At 38.5% G+C, this 12,479-nt stretch overlaps 1 protein-coding gene across 1 annotated transcript in view; it reads left to right on the top strand.

Moving 5' to 3' along the window:
- Positions 1–258: 258 nt before the first annotated feature.
- The window catches only part of LOC134210658 (uncharacterized), a 35,726-nt gene continuing 23,505 nt past the window's right edge, over positions 259–12,479 (top strand). Inside the window, exon 1 of the mRNA XM_062686837.1 lies at positions 259–931. Coding sequence (XP_062542821.1) covers positions 516–931 — 416 coding nt within the window. The 5' untranslated portion in view covers positions 259–515. The remainder of the gene's footprint in view (positions 932–12,479) is intronic.

Raw genomic sequence — 12,479 nt, 5'->3', positions numbered from 1 at the left:
CACGTGTGCTAGTTAAATTCCAATACTTTGCCTAGTACGAACGATCAAAACGGGGAAAAGGATAAAATGTCAGTTACGGAGAAAAGTCGTAAAGCGAATAGTTATTATGTTTTTAAACAGACAATTTTCCCTCACTACACATGCGTATCCCGCTAAGTAAACTCGGAGAAATGCATGCGCGCCGCGCGCGGAAGCTGTGTACTCTCGGGAGAAGGAACCATCATCAGCAGCGCAATAACAAAGAGCGTTCGAGGTTTACCGACTTTTCGGCGTTTTTGTTTTTATTACTCTCAATGTAGTGTAAAACATAAATAAAGCAAGCTGCTTCGGCTGTGGCAGCTTCTGCCTGGCCGCGTGTTTATTGTGGTCCAGAAGGAAAACCGTGGAAAGTGGATGAGTGTGTTCCACAGCTACAGCGTTCGATGATGCCGTTGCGTGCTCGGGAAATGATGTTACTGTTTTTCCGCGTCTGTTAAACAAATAGACCGACTGAGCGAGATCGCAAGGATCTCCGGATGATCGTTTTCCACCAGTTAGTCACTAATTGGTTGTCGCGCGGTTCGGAAGACGGAGAATCGGTTTCGAGATTTTGGTATTTTACGCAAGCGCGTGTGACTTGGTGGAGGACAATGTTGCCTTACAGTTCGTATGCCGCCGCGTTGGATCAGATACACAGTATTAATCAGGAATTATCGTTGTTCGCGCAAAATGGAAGATATTTTCCTATGGAAGCAAGTGCTGCGAGTGTCGGATTTGCAGGTTCGGCATACTTTGGATTAAACCAGTGGTCGTTGCCGTTTTCGTTTCTGAAAGCGGCCCATCGGCCGGAAAAGCCACCCTTTTCCTACATTGCATTGATTGCGATGGCAATCAGCAGTGCTCCGAATCAACGATTGACGCTCAGTGGGATCTACAAGTATATCATGGATAAGTGAGTGAAACATCAATTTTTATGGAATTACAATTACATGATTATTGTCTGAACGGATTTATTTTACATTTTTATATAGATTAAAAAACGGGTAAATTGCTTCAATTTGAAGTTTATTTCAACCTAGAATTGATATTCAGATCGAACTTCAAAAATATACAGATCCAGTACCAGAATAACAATTCACACACAACGCTATCACAACAGTGAAACACCAGAGAAAAGAAAAATATCCGTGAAAAAAAGTGTGGAAAACTGATAGGAATCCCATTTCGCTTTGCTACATATCGAGTAGGGCTGAGAACACATCGTTTAGAAAAATAATCCTCGTCTCAATTGAGAATGTTATCTGCTCCATCTGGTTCTGTATAATAGAGCTCGTGCAATCGGCGCAAGGATATAACAATGAGGAAGCACATCGACGGGCACTGCACAATCCCGATGATGACCGTGTGGTGTGAGTGTTCATATGTTCGAGTTGAAGAGGCGTTAGTGTGGATGGAATTGGAAAATTTAGAGTTTATCTCGGGAAAGTGATTGAACGTCTGCCCTGGCACTAGTCATGCTGTGTATAGGGTGCAGATAGACATTCCTGACAGGTGTCGTATCCCGGGCAACAATGATAGGAATATTATTTGTTCGATATTTGACCTGCTGTAAATAGGCCATTTCACTTACTGGAGAATGGACGATGTACCTAGATATGATCTAGGTTGAACCTGAATTTATTTACGAACTCATTGTTTCAACGGTGAAAGGCAAGGCAACAACCTATTGCCGAAATACAGTTTTTCCCCTATGTCTATCCGTGGCGAAAGTTTAGCGAACTTTTTGATGACTTTTTTCTACGCTCTGTGAACTTTGAAAATTGCTATTTAGGAGAAAGCGATGAATGTTATAATACTTGAATGGGATCCATAATAGCTGGTGATAATCTTTGTTGCTTAACAGGTTTCCGATCGAAGGAGATAGCATGTTTTAAGAAATACATATTGAATGTTGATGAGTTAATGTTTTGGGGGTCTTAACAGGGCCGGATTTAGCCGGAAGGGGGCCCCGGGGCCGACAGCTTGTGGGGGCCCCAAAATGTACAAAAAAGGTTGGTTTTGATACATAAGATTTATGGGGGCCGTGCTAAATCCGGCCCTGGGTCTTAAGAAGTCCATATATTGCACAAGAGGTTTTCGGTGATTTTTGAAAAAGTGCACCAGTTTTTTTCTAGATGTCTTTGAAAACGCTCATAAATATTCCCACAAAAGCTTCTCTGGAAATACGTGTTCCTACATGAATCCTTTTTTTGTAAAAAAAAACATTTACTTGGAAGTGTCTCAAGTATTCATTTTATACTTTTTTCGGGCAGACCGCATCGTGCTTTCGTGCTGTGGGGTTCTATTTTCTCTTTGCTGAAGGAAATTTTTTATACTACCCGAAGCTATTTTTTGTATATATGGCTCACCGCTACCCCCACACCAAAAAGCTCTTCGTTTTTCTAGCCCCCTGGCAGTGGACTCTTCTAGGACAGAACAAAACAATTACAAATAACATACAAACATAAAATATTTGTGTGTGGCGGAAGTGGTGAACCTGAACAAAAATAAGCTAATCGAGGGATTTTCAGTAGAACTGTGTTTCTTTAAAGGGATCCCAATATTTAAGATTACAAAAAAAAAATCATATCCAAAACTTAACTTTAATATGATAAGGTCAGGAAAGGTAGTTATTCGGAGATTATTCAGGCCAGGGCCGGATTTAGCGAGAAGGGGGCCCCGGGGCCGACAGTGTGTGGGGGCCCCAAAATGTACAAAAAAGGTTGGTTTTGGTACATAATATACATGCTGACGGTGGCTGGGTTCGATTCCCGGTGCCAGTCTAGCCAATTTTCGGATTGGAAACTGTCTCGACTTCCCTGGGCATAAAAGTATCATCGTGCTAGCCTCATGATATACGAATGCAAAAATGGTAACCTGGCTTAGAAACCTCGCAGTTAATAACTGTGGAAGTGCTTGATGAACACTAAGCTGCGGGGCGGCTCTGTCCCAGTGTGGGGATGTAATGCCAAAAAGAAGAAAAAGATTTGTGGGGGGCCGGCGCCACGGACCCCGCCCCCCCTTAAATCCGGCCCTGATTCTGGCAATATGTAATTTAGATTCAAAATTAACTGATTTTGGATCTGTAATAACGTTTCAAATTGGATTTGAACAATAATTTATTATTAATTAATTTAAATCGCTCTGGAATTATATTGTATACAGAAGGCCCGTAGAATGATATTCGCATTTGACCGACGCTACTTAAAGCTCTACATCTCAACAAATTATTGGCATGTCTTGTATTGTGCTCGTGACTCCTTGAAGGTTGTGTCAAGTTGTGTGGAAGCTGCGTATATAGTTGAAGTGTAAGGATCAAAGGTGGTAAAGAAAATACGATTTTTATGCATCTATTTTGTAGAACTTTAGATTTACAAGCATGCCCCCAAACAATAATGAGGTATTGAAGGTGGGAATGAATGCACCCAAAATAAAATTTCAGCAGTGCACTTCTAGGAACAAATTGTCTCACACGATATATTAAGCCACACAGGGACGAAATTTTTCTTTGCACGCTATCTACATGATTTACCCATGAAAGGACAGGATCTAAATTAAGTCCTAAATATTTCAAATTAAAAACTTTGTCTATATCAGTCGACCCAACTGAAAGATTCGCATGTGGATCAATTTTTTCCGAAGGGAATGAAACAACATGTACTTTGTCTTGGATAAATTCAAAGACAATAAATTAGTGTTAAAGTAATCCATCAGAAGCCGCCAGACCGCATCGTGCTTTCGTGCAGTGCGGTTCTATTTTCTCTTTGCTGGAGGGAGTTTTTTTTATACTACCCGAGCTATTTTAATTTTAACAGTGCTTCTCAGCGCTATTTGTACATACTGATCCCGTTACGATCTTTGCTTGGACCCGTTTGCGAAAGTAAAATTCCGACAAGCGGTGGTAATCCTGCAGGGACACCGTTGTGGAAAAAAAAACCTCTTAGAAGGGAAAAACAAGAGGAAGGGTGAGTCTATGAATTCTCCACTTCCTTCTAAGAAACAAGGTTTCAAGACCGTCCTGTCAAAGCGTGAAAAAAATAGAAGGAAGCTGGAGACTCTAACATTGGAAATAAAATAATTCTTCTCCTATCGAACTGAGCAATCACTTCGATTTGATTCATGACGAAATTGAGCAAATCGAATCTACCTCTAGCCCAGGTGGTTCGATCCATGCGAAAAAGCAAAGGATTCCGCCAATTGTGGTATCTGTTGCCGAATTTTCTGGCTTTAGGAATGAGATTTTGAACCTTCAGTGGATCAAGGTTTCATTTCAGATTGCCAGGAAGGGTGACTACCGCATTTTGCCGGGATCTTGGAAGATCGTAAACGCCTTCTTCATTATTTAACTGAGAAACGGCATAAATTCTTCACATACGACGACAAAACTGAGCGATTGTTCAAAGTCGTCTTGAAAGGTCTCCCCAGTGATGATAAATCACTGGATGAGATTAAAATTGAAATTTCTCAATTACTTGGATTTTCACCAGTCCAAGTAATTAAAATGAAAAAAAGAAATTTCGCTCTGGTTTTTTTCGCTTCCCAGAGGGGTATTTCTCAAGAATTTTATTTAGTTCACTTTAACAAAAGTGAACTAAATAATATGAAAAGTTTGGAAAAGGCCTGTATTATGTCCCATGCCCGTGTTACATGGGAACATTTACGTAGGCCTGGGGGAAATTTCCAAAACTCCACTCAGTGCCGTAAGTGACGAAAGTGGGGTCACGGAACTAAACATTGCTACATGTATGCTAATGGGTTGTGGTGAAACCTCTCATGCCAAGGACGCCTGGCCTGTAAGAGAAGATTCCAATAAATTGAAATGTGCCAATTGTGGGGGCAATCATAAATCCAATTTCTGGGAATGCCCTTCACGCAAAAAAGTTTTGAATTCCCGTGCAAAATTGATGACGGGAAATTCCAATAGGATCCCAGATTCGCCGGGTAAACATATTACAAACGCTCAAAATCCGCAATCATTTGCCGGTCGAGCAATTCATACCCACCACAATCAACGAACAAATTTTGCTCCTACCTCTCACCGGGTAACGAACAGTTCGTCGAATTCTAATTTTTCAAACATGCCTACCTATGCAAGCATCGCTGCAGGCAGGCAAAATTTCATTTCTGAAAATTTACCGACGATGAATGATGTCTGCATGTCTGCATCCGACTTTGATTTTCTAAATGAACAATTGCATCACATGATTGATGCAGTGTTCAAAGAAAATATCAGAACTGAAGCTGTTCAGGTTAGTATCAAATTTACTCAAAAAATGTTATTGGACTTCGTTTTAATGGATTCAAATAATTCTTTGATCATTTTAAATGGGAATGCCCGCTTTTTGAAGGGCAAGGAAGATGAATTATTCAACTTCCTAACAGTTCATAATGTACACATTTCCATTATAACGAGTTTTGTTTTTGTTTGCAGACTACGGGACTTAAGCTGGTTATGAAGTCCGTAATAAGCCCTATTTGCAGCTGCAATACGCCTTTTCACCTCGCGGGTAACATCATTATCGCACGTCACTAATGTTCCAAGATACACAAATTCTTCTACCACTTCAAATTTATCACCATCCAGCACCATTTCGCTACCACCACCACTAATGAACCCACGTTGATTGCCAGCTACCATGTACTTCGTTTTGCTGGTATTGATCGTGAGTCCAATCCTCGTTGTCTCCCTCTTAAAAGGCGCAAAAGCCTCTTCCACGGCACGGCAATTCCGATAATATCGATAGCGTCCGCAAATCCCAGGAGCATATGCGATTTTGTGATAATGGTACCGCTTCTTTGCACATCAGCTCTCCTAATCGCTTCCTCGAGCGCTATATTGAACAGTATATTCATTAATAGACGTATCAAACATAAAACATTTTCTTCGTTCGAAACCAATGTTTTGAAACCTTGGTAGTTTCTGTTGAAACAAATTTTGGACAATTTTCCTTAATTGCAGCCTATTTGCTTTTTCAATGCAATGGGCAGCAAAAGATTTTGTTGAACGCTAATCTTCAAATACTAACTCGCAACAAATATAAATTCTTCGTAATTGGCGACTTCAATGCCAAACACCGTTCATGGAATAATGCTCAAACCAATTCAAACGGTAAAATTTTAGTTGAAGATTGTTCTGCGGGATATTATACTATTTAATATTCCAATGGCCCAACTTGTTTTTCATCCACTTGACAATTGATTTGGTTTTAACTGATTCAAGTCAGCTGTGTGGCCAATTGGCAACTCATGCTGACTTTAACTCAGATAACCATCCTGTGACGTTTGAAATCACACAATAATCTATTCATAATCCAAACAGCTCAACTTTTAACTATCATAGAGTTGATTGAAATTTATATAAAATGTATATCGATAGGAATTTTGATGATGATATTCCTCTCAATACCAAAAGTGATATTGATAATGCTCTCGTATCTTTGACAAATTTAATTGTCGAAGCCAGAGGCATTGCAATTCCTAAAAGTGAAATTAAATTCAACTCCATTATTATTGACGACGATCTTCAGCTACTGATCCGTCTTGAATATGTGACGCGAAGGCAATATCAAAGAACTCGCGATCCCACGCTGAAAGTTTTTTGGCGAGATTTTGCAAAATGAAATTAAAAATCGTTTTGCTATTCTGAGAAATACCAATTTTAAGAATAATGTTTCAAAGTTAGATCCCAGTTCGAAACCCTTTTGGAAATTAAGGAAAATTAATTAAAAAAAAACCTCAAAAGCCAAAAGCCAATTCCAGCGCTTAATGAGGGAAATAAAATTTTATCAACAAATGGCGAAAAGGCTCAAAAACAAAGCAGTTTGAGAGTGCCCATATTTTCTAGGTCTCTAGTCTAGGTCTCACTAGTCCAATTGAGGATCAGGTTACACGGAGGTTCGAAAATATTCTCAATCGAGAGAATGTTTTTGACCCTCCGTTGGGAGGATGAAGTGAGATCTATTAATAGAAAATTTAAAAATATGAAAGCCCCGGGTGATGATGGTATTTTCTACATACTTATCAAAAAACTTCATGAGAGCTTTTTATCCTTTTTGGTTAATTTATTTAGCATTTTTTTTTCAATTGGCATATTTCCCTGATAAATGAAAAAACGCCAAAGTTGTTCCAATTTCGAAGCCGGACAAAAACCCAGCTGAGGCTTCTAGTTATCGCTCAATCAGTTTGCTTTCTTCGACAAGCAAACTGTTTTAAAAGATTATTTTATCCATCATTCTGGTTCATATTAATGACAATTCTATTTTTGCTGATGAGCGATTTGGTTTTCGTAATGGGCATTCAACCACTCATCAGTTATTAAGAGTTACGAATTTGATTCGACTCAACAAATCTGGAGGATATTCGACTGGAGTTGCTATTCTTTTCTTTGTTTAGCATGAAGGTTTGATTGTAAAATTGATGAATTTTAATTTTCCTGTATACATTATTAAACTGATCCAAAACTATTTATCAGATCGCTCATTGCAGGTACTGTGGCCCATATTGTATCACATTTCTACTTCTGACTTACAATGCCGCTAACCGCAAGTCGAGCACATCTGGAAAAACGTGCAAATGAGAAAACTGCTTGCAAAGTTTTTGTAATTTTTCTCGTCAAAAATTGTGTTTAAGTAATTTTAATCAGCTCTAAACATCACACACCAAAGATTGTTTTAATATTTAATGGATCGTAGTGGCGACAAAGTGAAAAACTCACTTGCCGTGTTGGAAATCGCAATGTGACTGACTTGCGATTACTTTTCATCTCAATGAGGAAAGTAATCGCAAGTCAGTCACATTCCGTCGAGCAAAACTCAAATTTGTAAAAAAAAATATAATGCTCTAATAACAAACATGATGAAGCATGCAATCTGATCATTTTTAAACTCTTGGATGCTTTGAAAGCCCACGTCGCAGATTTTCGTGATGTTGTGATGGTAGTCCGTTATAGGCATAATATAATGTCGGTGATGTAGTTTCGATATCAAAACCATGAAAGTATTTCATTTCCCGCTTAAAATGCAGGAAAACATATATGCTACACACCTTTGAACAAAAACTTTTCCAGTTTTACTACCAACAAATTTATTCAAACTAATTATTTCAAAATTAAATTAAGGTTTAACTGATAATCGTGAAGGTATCCGGAATTTCAAAGCAAGTATTCTTTTCAAAAAGTCTCCTGACAGTTCGAAAGGATTTTTAATTCAAGAAGTTTTTTAAGTATTTTTAATCCAAGCAAGGGCGTAGCCAGGATTTCGAGAAGGGGGGGGGGCAACTTTTTTGGTCTTCTAAATCGTAGTTTTATAAAAAACACATGAATATTAATACATGAAACCAAATCAAAACCAAATCGAAACAATAATGATTAAAACAATAATGGATTTTAAAATGCGTGATTTATTGCTCATCAGATATTTTTAAATAAAGTGAGAACCATATTATCGAACTTAGTATTCAGAAAGAATTTAAAATCGTCTATAACAATTATTATAAAAATCCTGCATTCTTCCATAAGTTTAAGAAAACTAGAACCATACATCTGAATTCAAACAAATCCTCTCGGAAATAATATTTATTATAAAATAGGCAGAAAAATCAATATGCAAGCTTTCTCCAGGAATTCCTTCGACAATTGCTCCTGGCATTCTATCCGAAATTCTATCAGGGATTGTTTAGGAATGCCTCCAGCAACTTCTTCGGCAGTGTCTTCAGGAATTCCACCAAAAATTTTGCCGGGAATTGATCCGAAAATCCCACCATTATTTACTCCAAGAAAATCTTCACGAACTTCTTTATAAGTTCTGCAGAATTCCCTGCAATAATTCAAATAATTTCGTGCTATTTCCCATAATTTTTAAGAATAAGAATATTCCGTGGAAATTCCGCAGAATTGCCAGTAAACATTCCTGAGAATTTCACGAAAAATCTTCGAATTTCTTGTGTAAATTCCATAAAATTTTCCGTGAATTGTTTCGAATAATTTCTTGTGAAAATTTGAAAGAATTTCTCCAGGAATTCCACCGGAAATTTATACAGAAATTATACCGAAAATGAAATCAACAATGGAATTCTCGGTGGAAACTTCAAGATTTTCACTGGGAGATCATCCAGGAGTTTCTCCGAAAATTCCTCCTGAAATTCTTCCAGGACTTTCACCGGCATTTCCACCAAGAATTTCTCTAGGATTTCCTTCGAGAATTATTCCGGTAGTTCTATCGGCAGTTCGTCTGAAAATTCTTCCGGGAATTTCGGCAGAATTGGAATTTATTTAGGCTTCTTCAGGAATTTATATAGATTTTCCACCAGAAGCTCCTCCGAGAATTTCTCTGCGAGCTCCTCAGGGAGGTCCTCTGATGATGATGATGGTCCAGCTACAAACCCCAACAAAGGTTTCAGCTAGACGAGATTTGTCTATAAGATGAATTCTCTTAATTCCGAGAATGCTTCTGGTAGTTTCCCCGGGGTTCCTTTGAAAATTCTCCCGGAAGTTCTTCCGATAGTTTCTCTGGGAGCTTATCCGGGACGCCCTCTAGGAATTCTTCTAGGAGCTCCTCCTGAAATTCCTCCGGGAGTTCTTACGGGAGATCTTACGGGAGCTCCTCCGGCAGTTCCTTCGGGAATTCCTCCGGGAGATCCACCAGTAGTTTCTACGAGAATCTCTTCGGGAGTTTCACCGGCAGTTTCTCCGGTGTTTCTCTGAAAAGAAACTCCCAGATTAATTTCCGGATGAACTCCTGGGGGATTTTCTATAGGAATTTCCGGAGAAGTTTTTAGAGGAATTCTCGGAGGAACTGCCGGTGGAACTTCTGGAGGAATTTATTGAAGAACTACAGGAAGAATTTCCGGAGGAAATCCTGGAGGAACTCTCGTAAGAATTCTAGGATGAACTCCCAAAGGAACTTCCGTAAGAATTCCAGGAGGAACTCCTGGAAGAATTCTTAAAAGAACCTCCCGGAGGAATTCCCGTAAGAACTCCCAGAGAAATTCTCCGAGGAACTTCTGGAGGAATTTGTAGATAAATGCCTAAAGAAATGCTAAATGAATTCCTGGAAGAAAGCCTGATTGAATTCCCGAAGGAACTACTGGTGGAACTTCAGAGGAACATCCGGTGGAATACCCTAGAGGAAGAAAAAATATTTCTGAAGGAACTTCCGAAATCCCATTTCCCGTGAAATTCCTGCCAAATATCGTCCAGGAATTCCCTGTGAAGTTCCTGGAGGTATTATCGGAGATTTTCTTGGCAAAACTCCCGGAGGAACTCTCACAAGCACTTCTGGAGGAATTCCCATATGGAAGTCCTGAAATAATTCTTAGGGAAGTTCCTAAAGAAATTTCCGAAAAAATATCTGAAGAAATTCCCAGAAAAATACCAGAAGGAATTAATAGAGAAATTCCCAGGTGAAATCCTGAAAGCATTCCCAGATGAATTGCTGAAGAAAATCCCTGCGGATTGTTCCGAAGAAATTTGTGGAAGAACTCTTGGCAGATATCCGAGTAAATTCCGAGTGAAGTCCGGAAGGAATTCTAGTACACTTCCGCGGAAAATCTCCCGGAGAAATTCCTGAAGGAATTCCTGGAGAAGTACCTGAAGAAACTCCCGAAAAAATACCTGTAAGAATTTCTGGGGAAATACTTGGACGAATTCCAGGAGAAATTCATGAAGATATTTCTAGAGGATTTCTTGAAGGATATTCTGAAGTAATTGCAAAAAGAATTCCAGATTGGAATGCTAGATGATTTCGCTATTGAATGTTTGGAGGTATTTCCGGGAAAATTTCCTGGAAGTAATCCCGGAGGAATTAAAGGAAGAGTTCCGAGAGGAATGCCCGGAGAATTTCCGAAGGAATTTCTTACAGATTTACAAGTTAAATTATGGAGATAAATCGGAGGATTTCTGTCATAAATCTTTGAAGAAACTTCTGGTAGAATTTTGGGAAGAGATTCCGTATGTATTCTTGACGGAACTCTCGAATGCATTCATGAAGGAAATGCTGGATTCTTCCTGAAGAGAGAATAGCCGAAGAAATATCTAGAAGTAAATCTTGGAGAGAAGAAAAGAAATTTTCAAGGAATTTTCTCGTGAATTTCCTAAAAAAAATTAGTGGGGGTTTCTAGATAATGATGATGATGATGATGATGATGATGGTCCCGCCACATACCCCTACAAGGGTTTGAGCTAGACGAGTTATCTTTAAGATAATTAATTGATATGCATTTAATCGGATTTCCAAAAAGAAAAACGATCCGATTTCTTATGACAGATATAAATTTGAATATTTTACATCACTATACAGCAAAAAATATAAATTTAAAAAACTGATCTTTCCAAAACCGCAATCTTGCTAAAACATCAGTAGTGATACATACAGCTCTATGAAAATGCAAAACTTGTGATACCTCTCGCACAGATTTCAAAAGTTTCACCAGGAATCGCGTATCAAGTCAATTTTCGCTCAACAACTAGTATGTATCTATAGTATTCATGATTCTCGACAATACAGGCACCAACACTTGTGATACCGCTCCGTCGATATCAAAAGTTTCAGTTTAACCGTGAAACAATCTACTGGATAGCTATATCGAACATTCAAAACTCTTTCAGCAGTAACCATACAAAAGTCATTCACTCCTAATCATTCAAACAGATCAAAATGTGGCACACGAAAATTAAATTTGAAATAATTTATACCTGTATTTCGCGCGCGAGGCTCAAACTCTTGTAGACTACACAAAGAAAAGTTAAATTAATAATTACGTCAATAAAGTAAAAAACCATCATCATCATCGAGGCGATCGTTGTAGTCGTTAATGCCCCAAAAACAATAAATAAAATAAAAATAAAACACACAAAAGTATCCGTTGGGTAAAACTTCGTCAAAACTTAAATTAGTTAATGCTAAAAATTGTCGAGTAGCTGTCTAAAATGCAGCTTTGACGTGTGAAATACATTGTCTCTTGAACTGTGCTAGTGTCGCTGCACGTTTGATGTGTGTAGGCATCGAATTGAAAACATTTACACCCTTGTAGAACAATGAATTTTGTGAAGCACCATGCAAAAAGAAAGGTGTTCTTACATCAACCGCGTTTCTCGTATTATATCTATGAATGTCACTTCCTCTTTCAATTCGATCACACAAATATCGAGGCAGCAAACCATTAATTACTTTAAAATGAACACCATAGTCAAATAAACAATGCGTTGCTTCACTGACAGCCACTGCAAGGCGTCTAACAAAAAGTTGAGGAAGTGAACCTATTGCATCTCAAAATCAAGCGCATTATTTTATTTTGCAAACGCTTTAATCTCGATATTTGTGTACCGTTAGCCAAGAATAGGATGGACGGGCAGAAATCCAGATGAGGAGAGATGATTGATTTATACAACAATATTTTACTAGCAATGGTCAAATCGTTTTTTAATCGGCAAAGAATTCCATACTTCTTGGCAATTTTCTTGATAA

The sequence above is a fragment of the Armigeres subalbatus genome, chromosome 2 (genome assembly GCF_024139115.2).
Source record: "Armigeres subalbatus isolate Guangzhou_Male chromosome 2, GZ_Asu_2, whole genome shotgun sequence".
Classification (NCBI taxonomy): domain Eukaryota; kingdom Metazoa; phylum Arthropoda; class Insecta; order Diptera; family Culicidae; genus Armigeres; species Armigeres subalbatus.
Note: the sequence above shows the minus strand (reverse complement) of the source record. Positions and strands in the feature narration are given on the sequence as shown.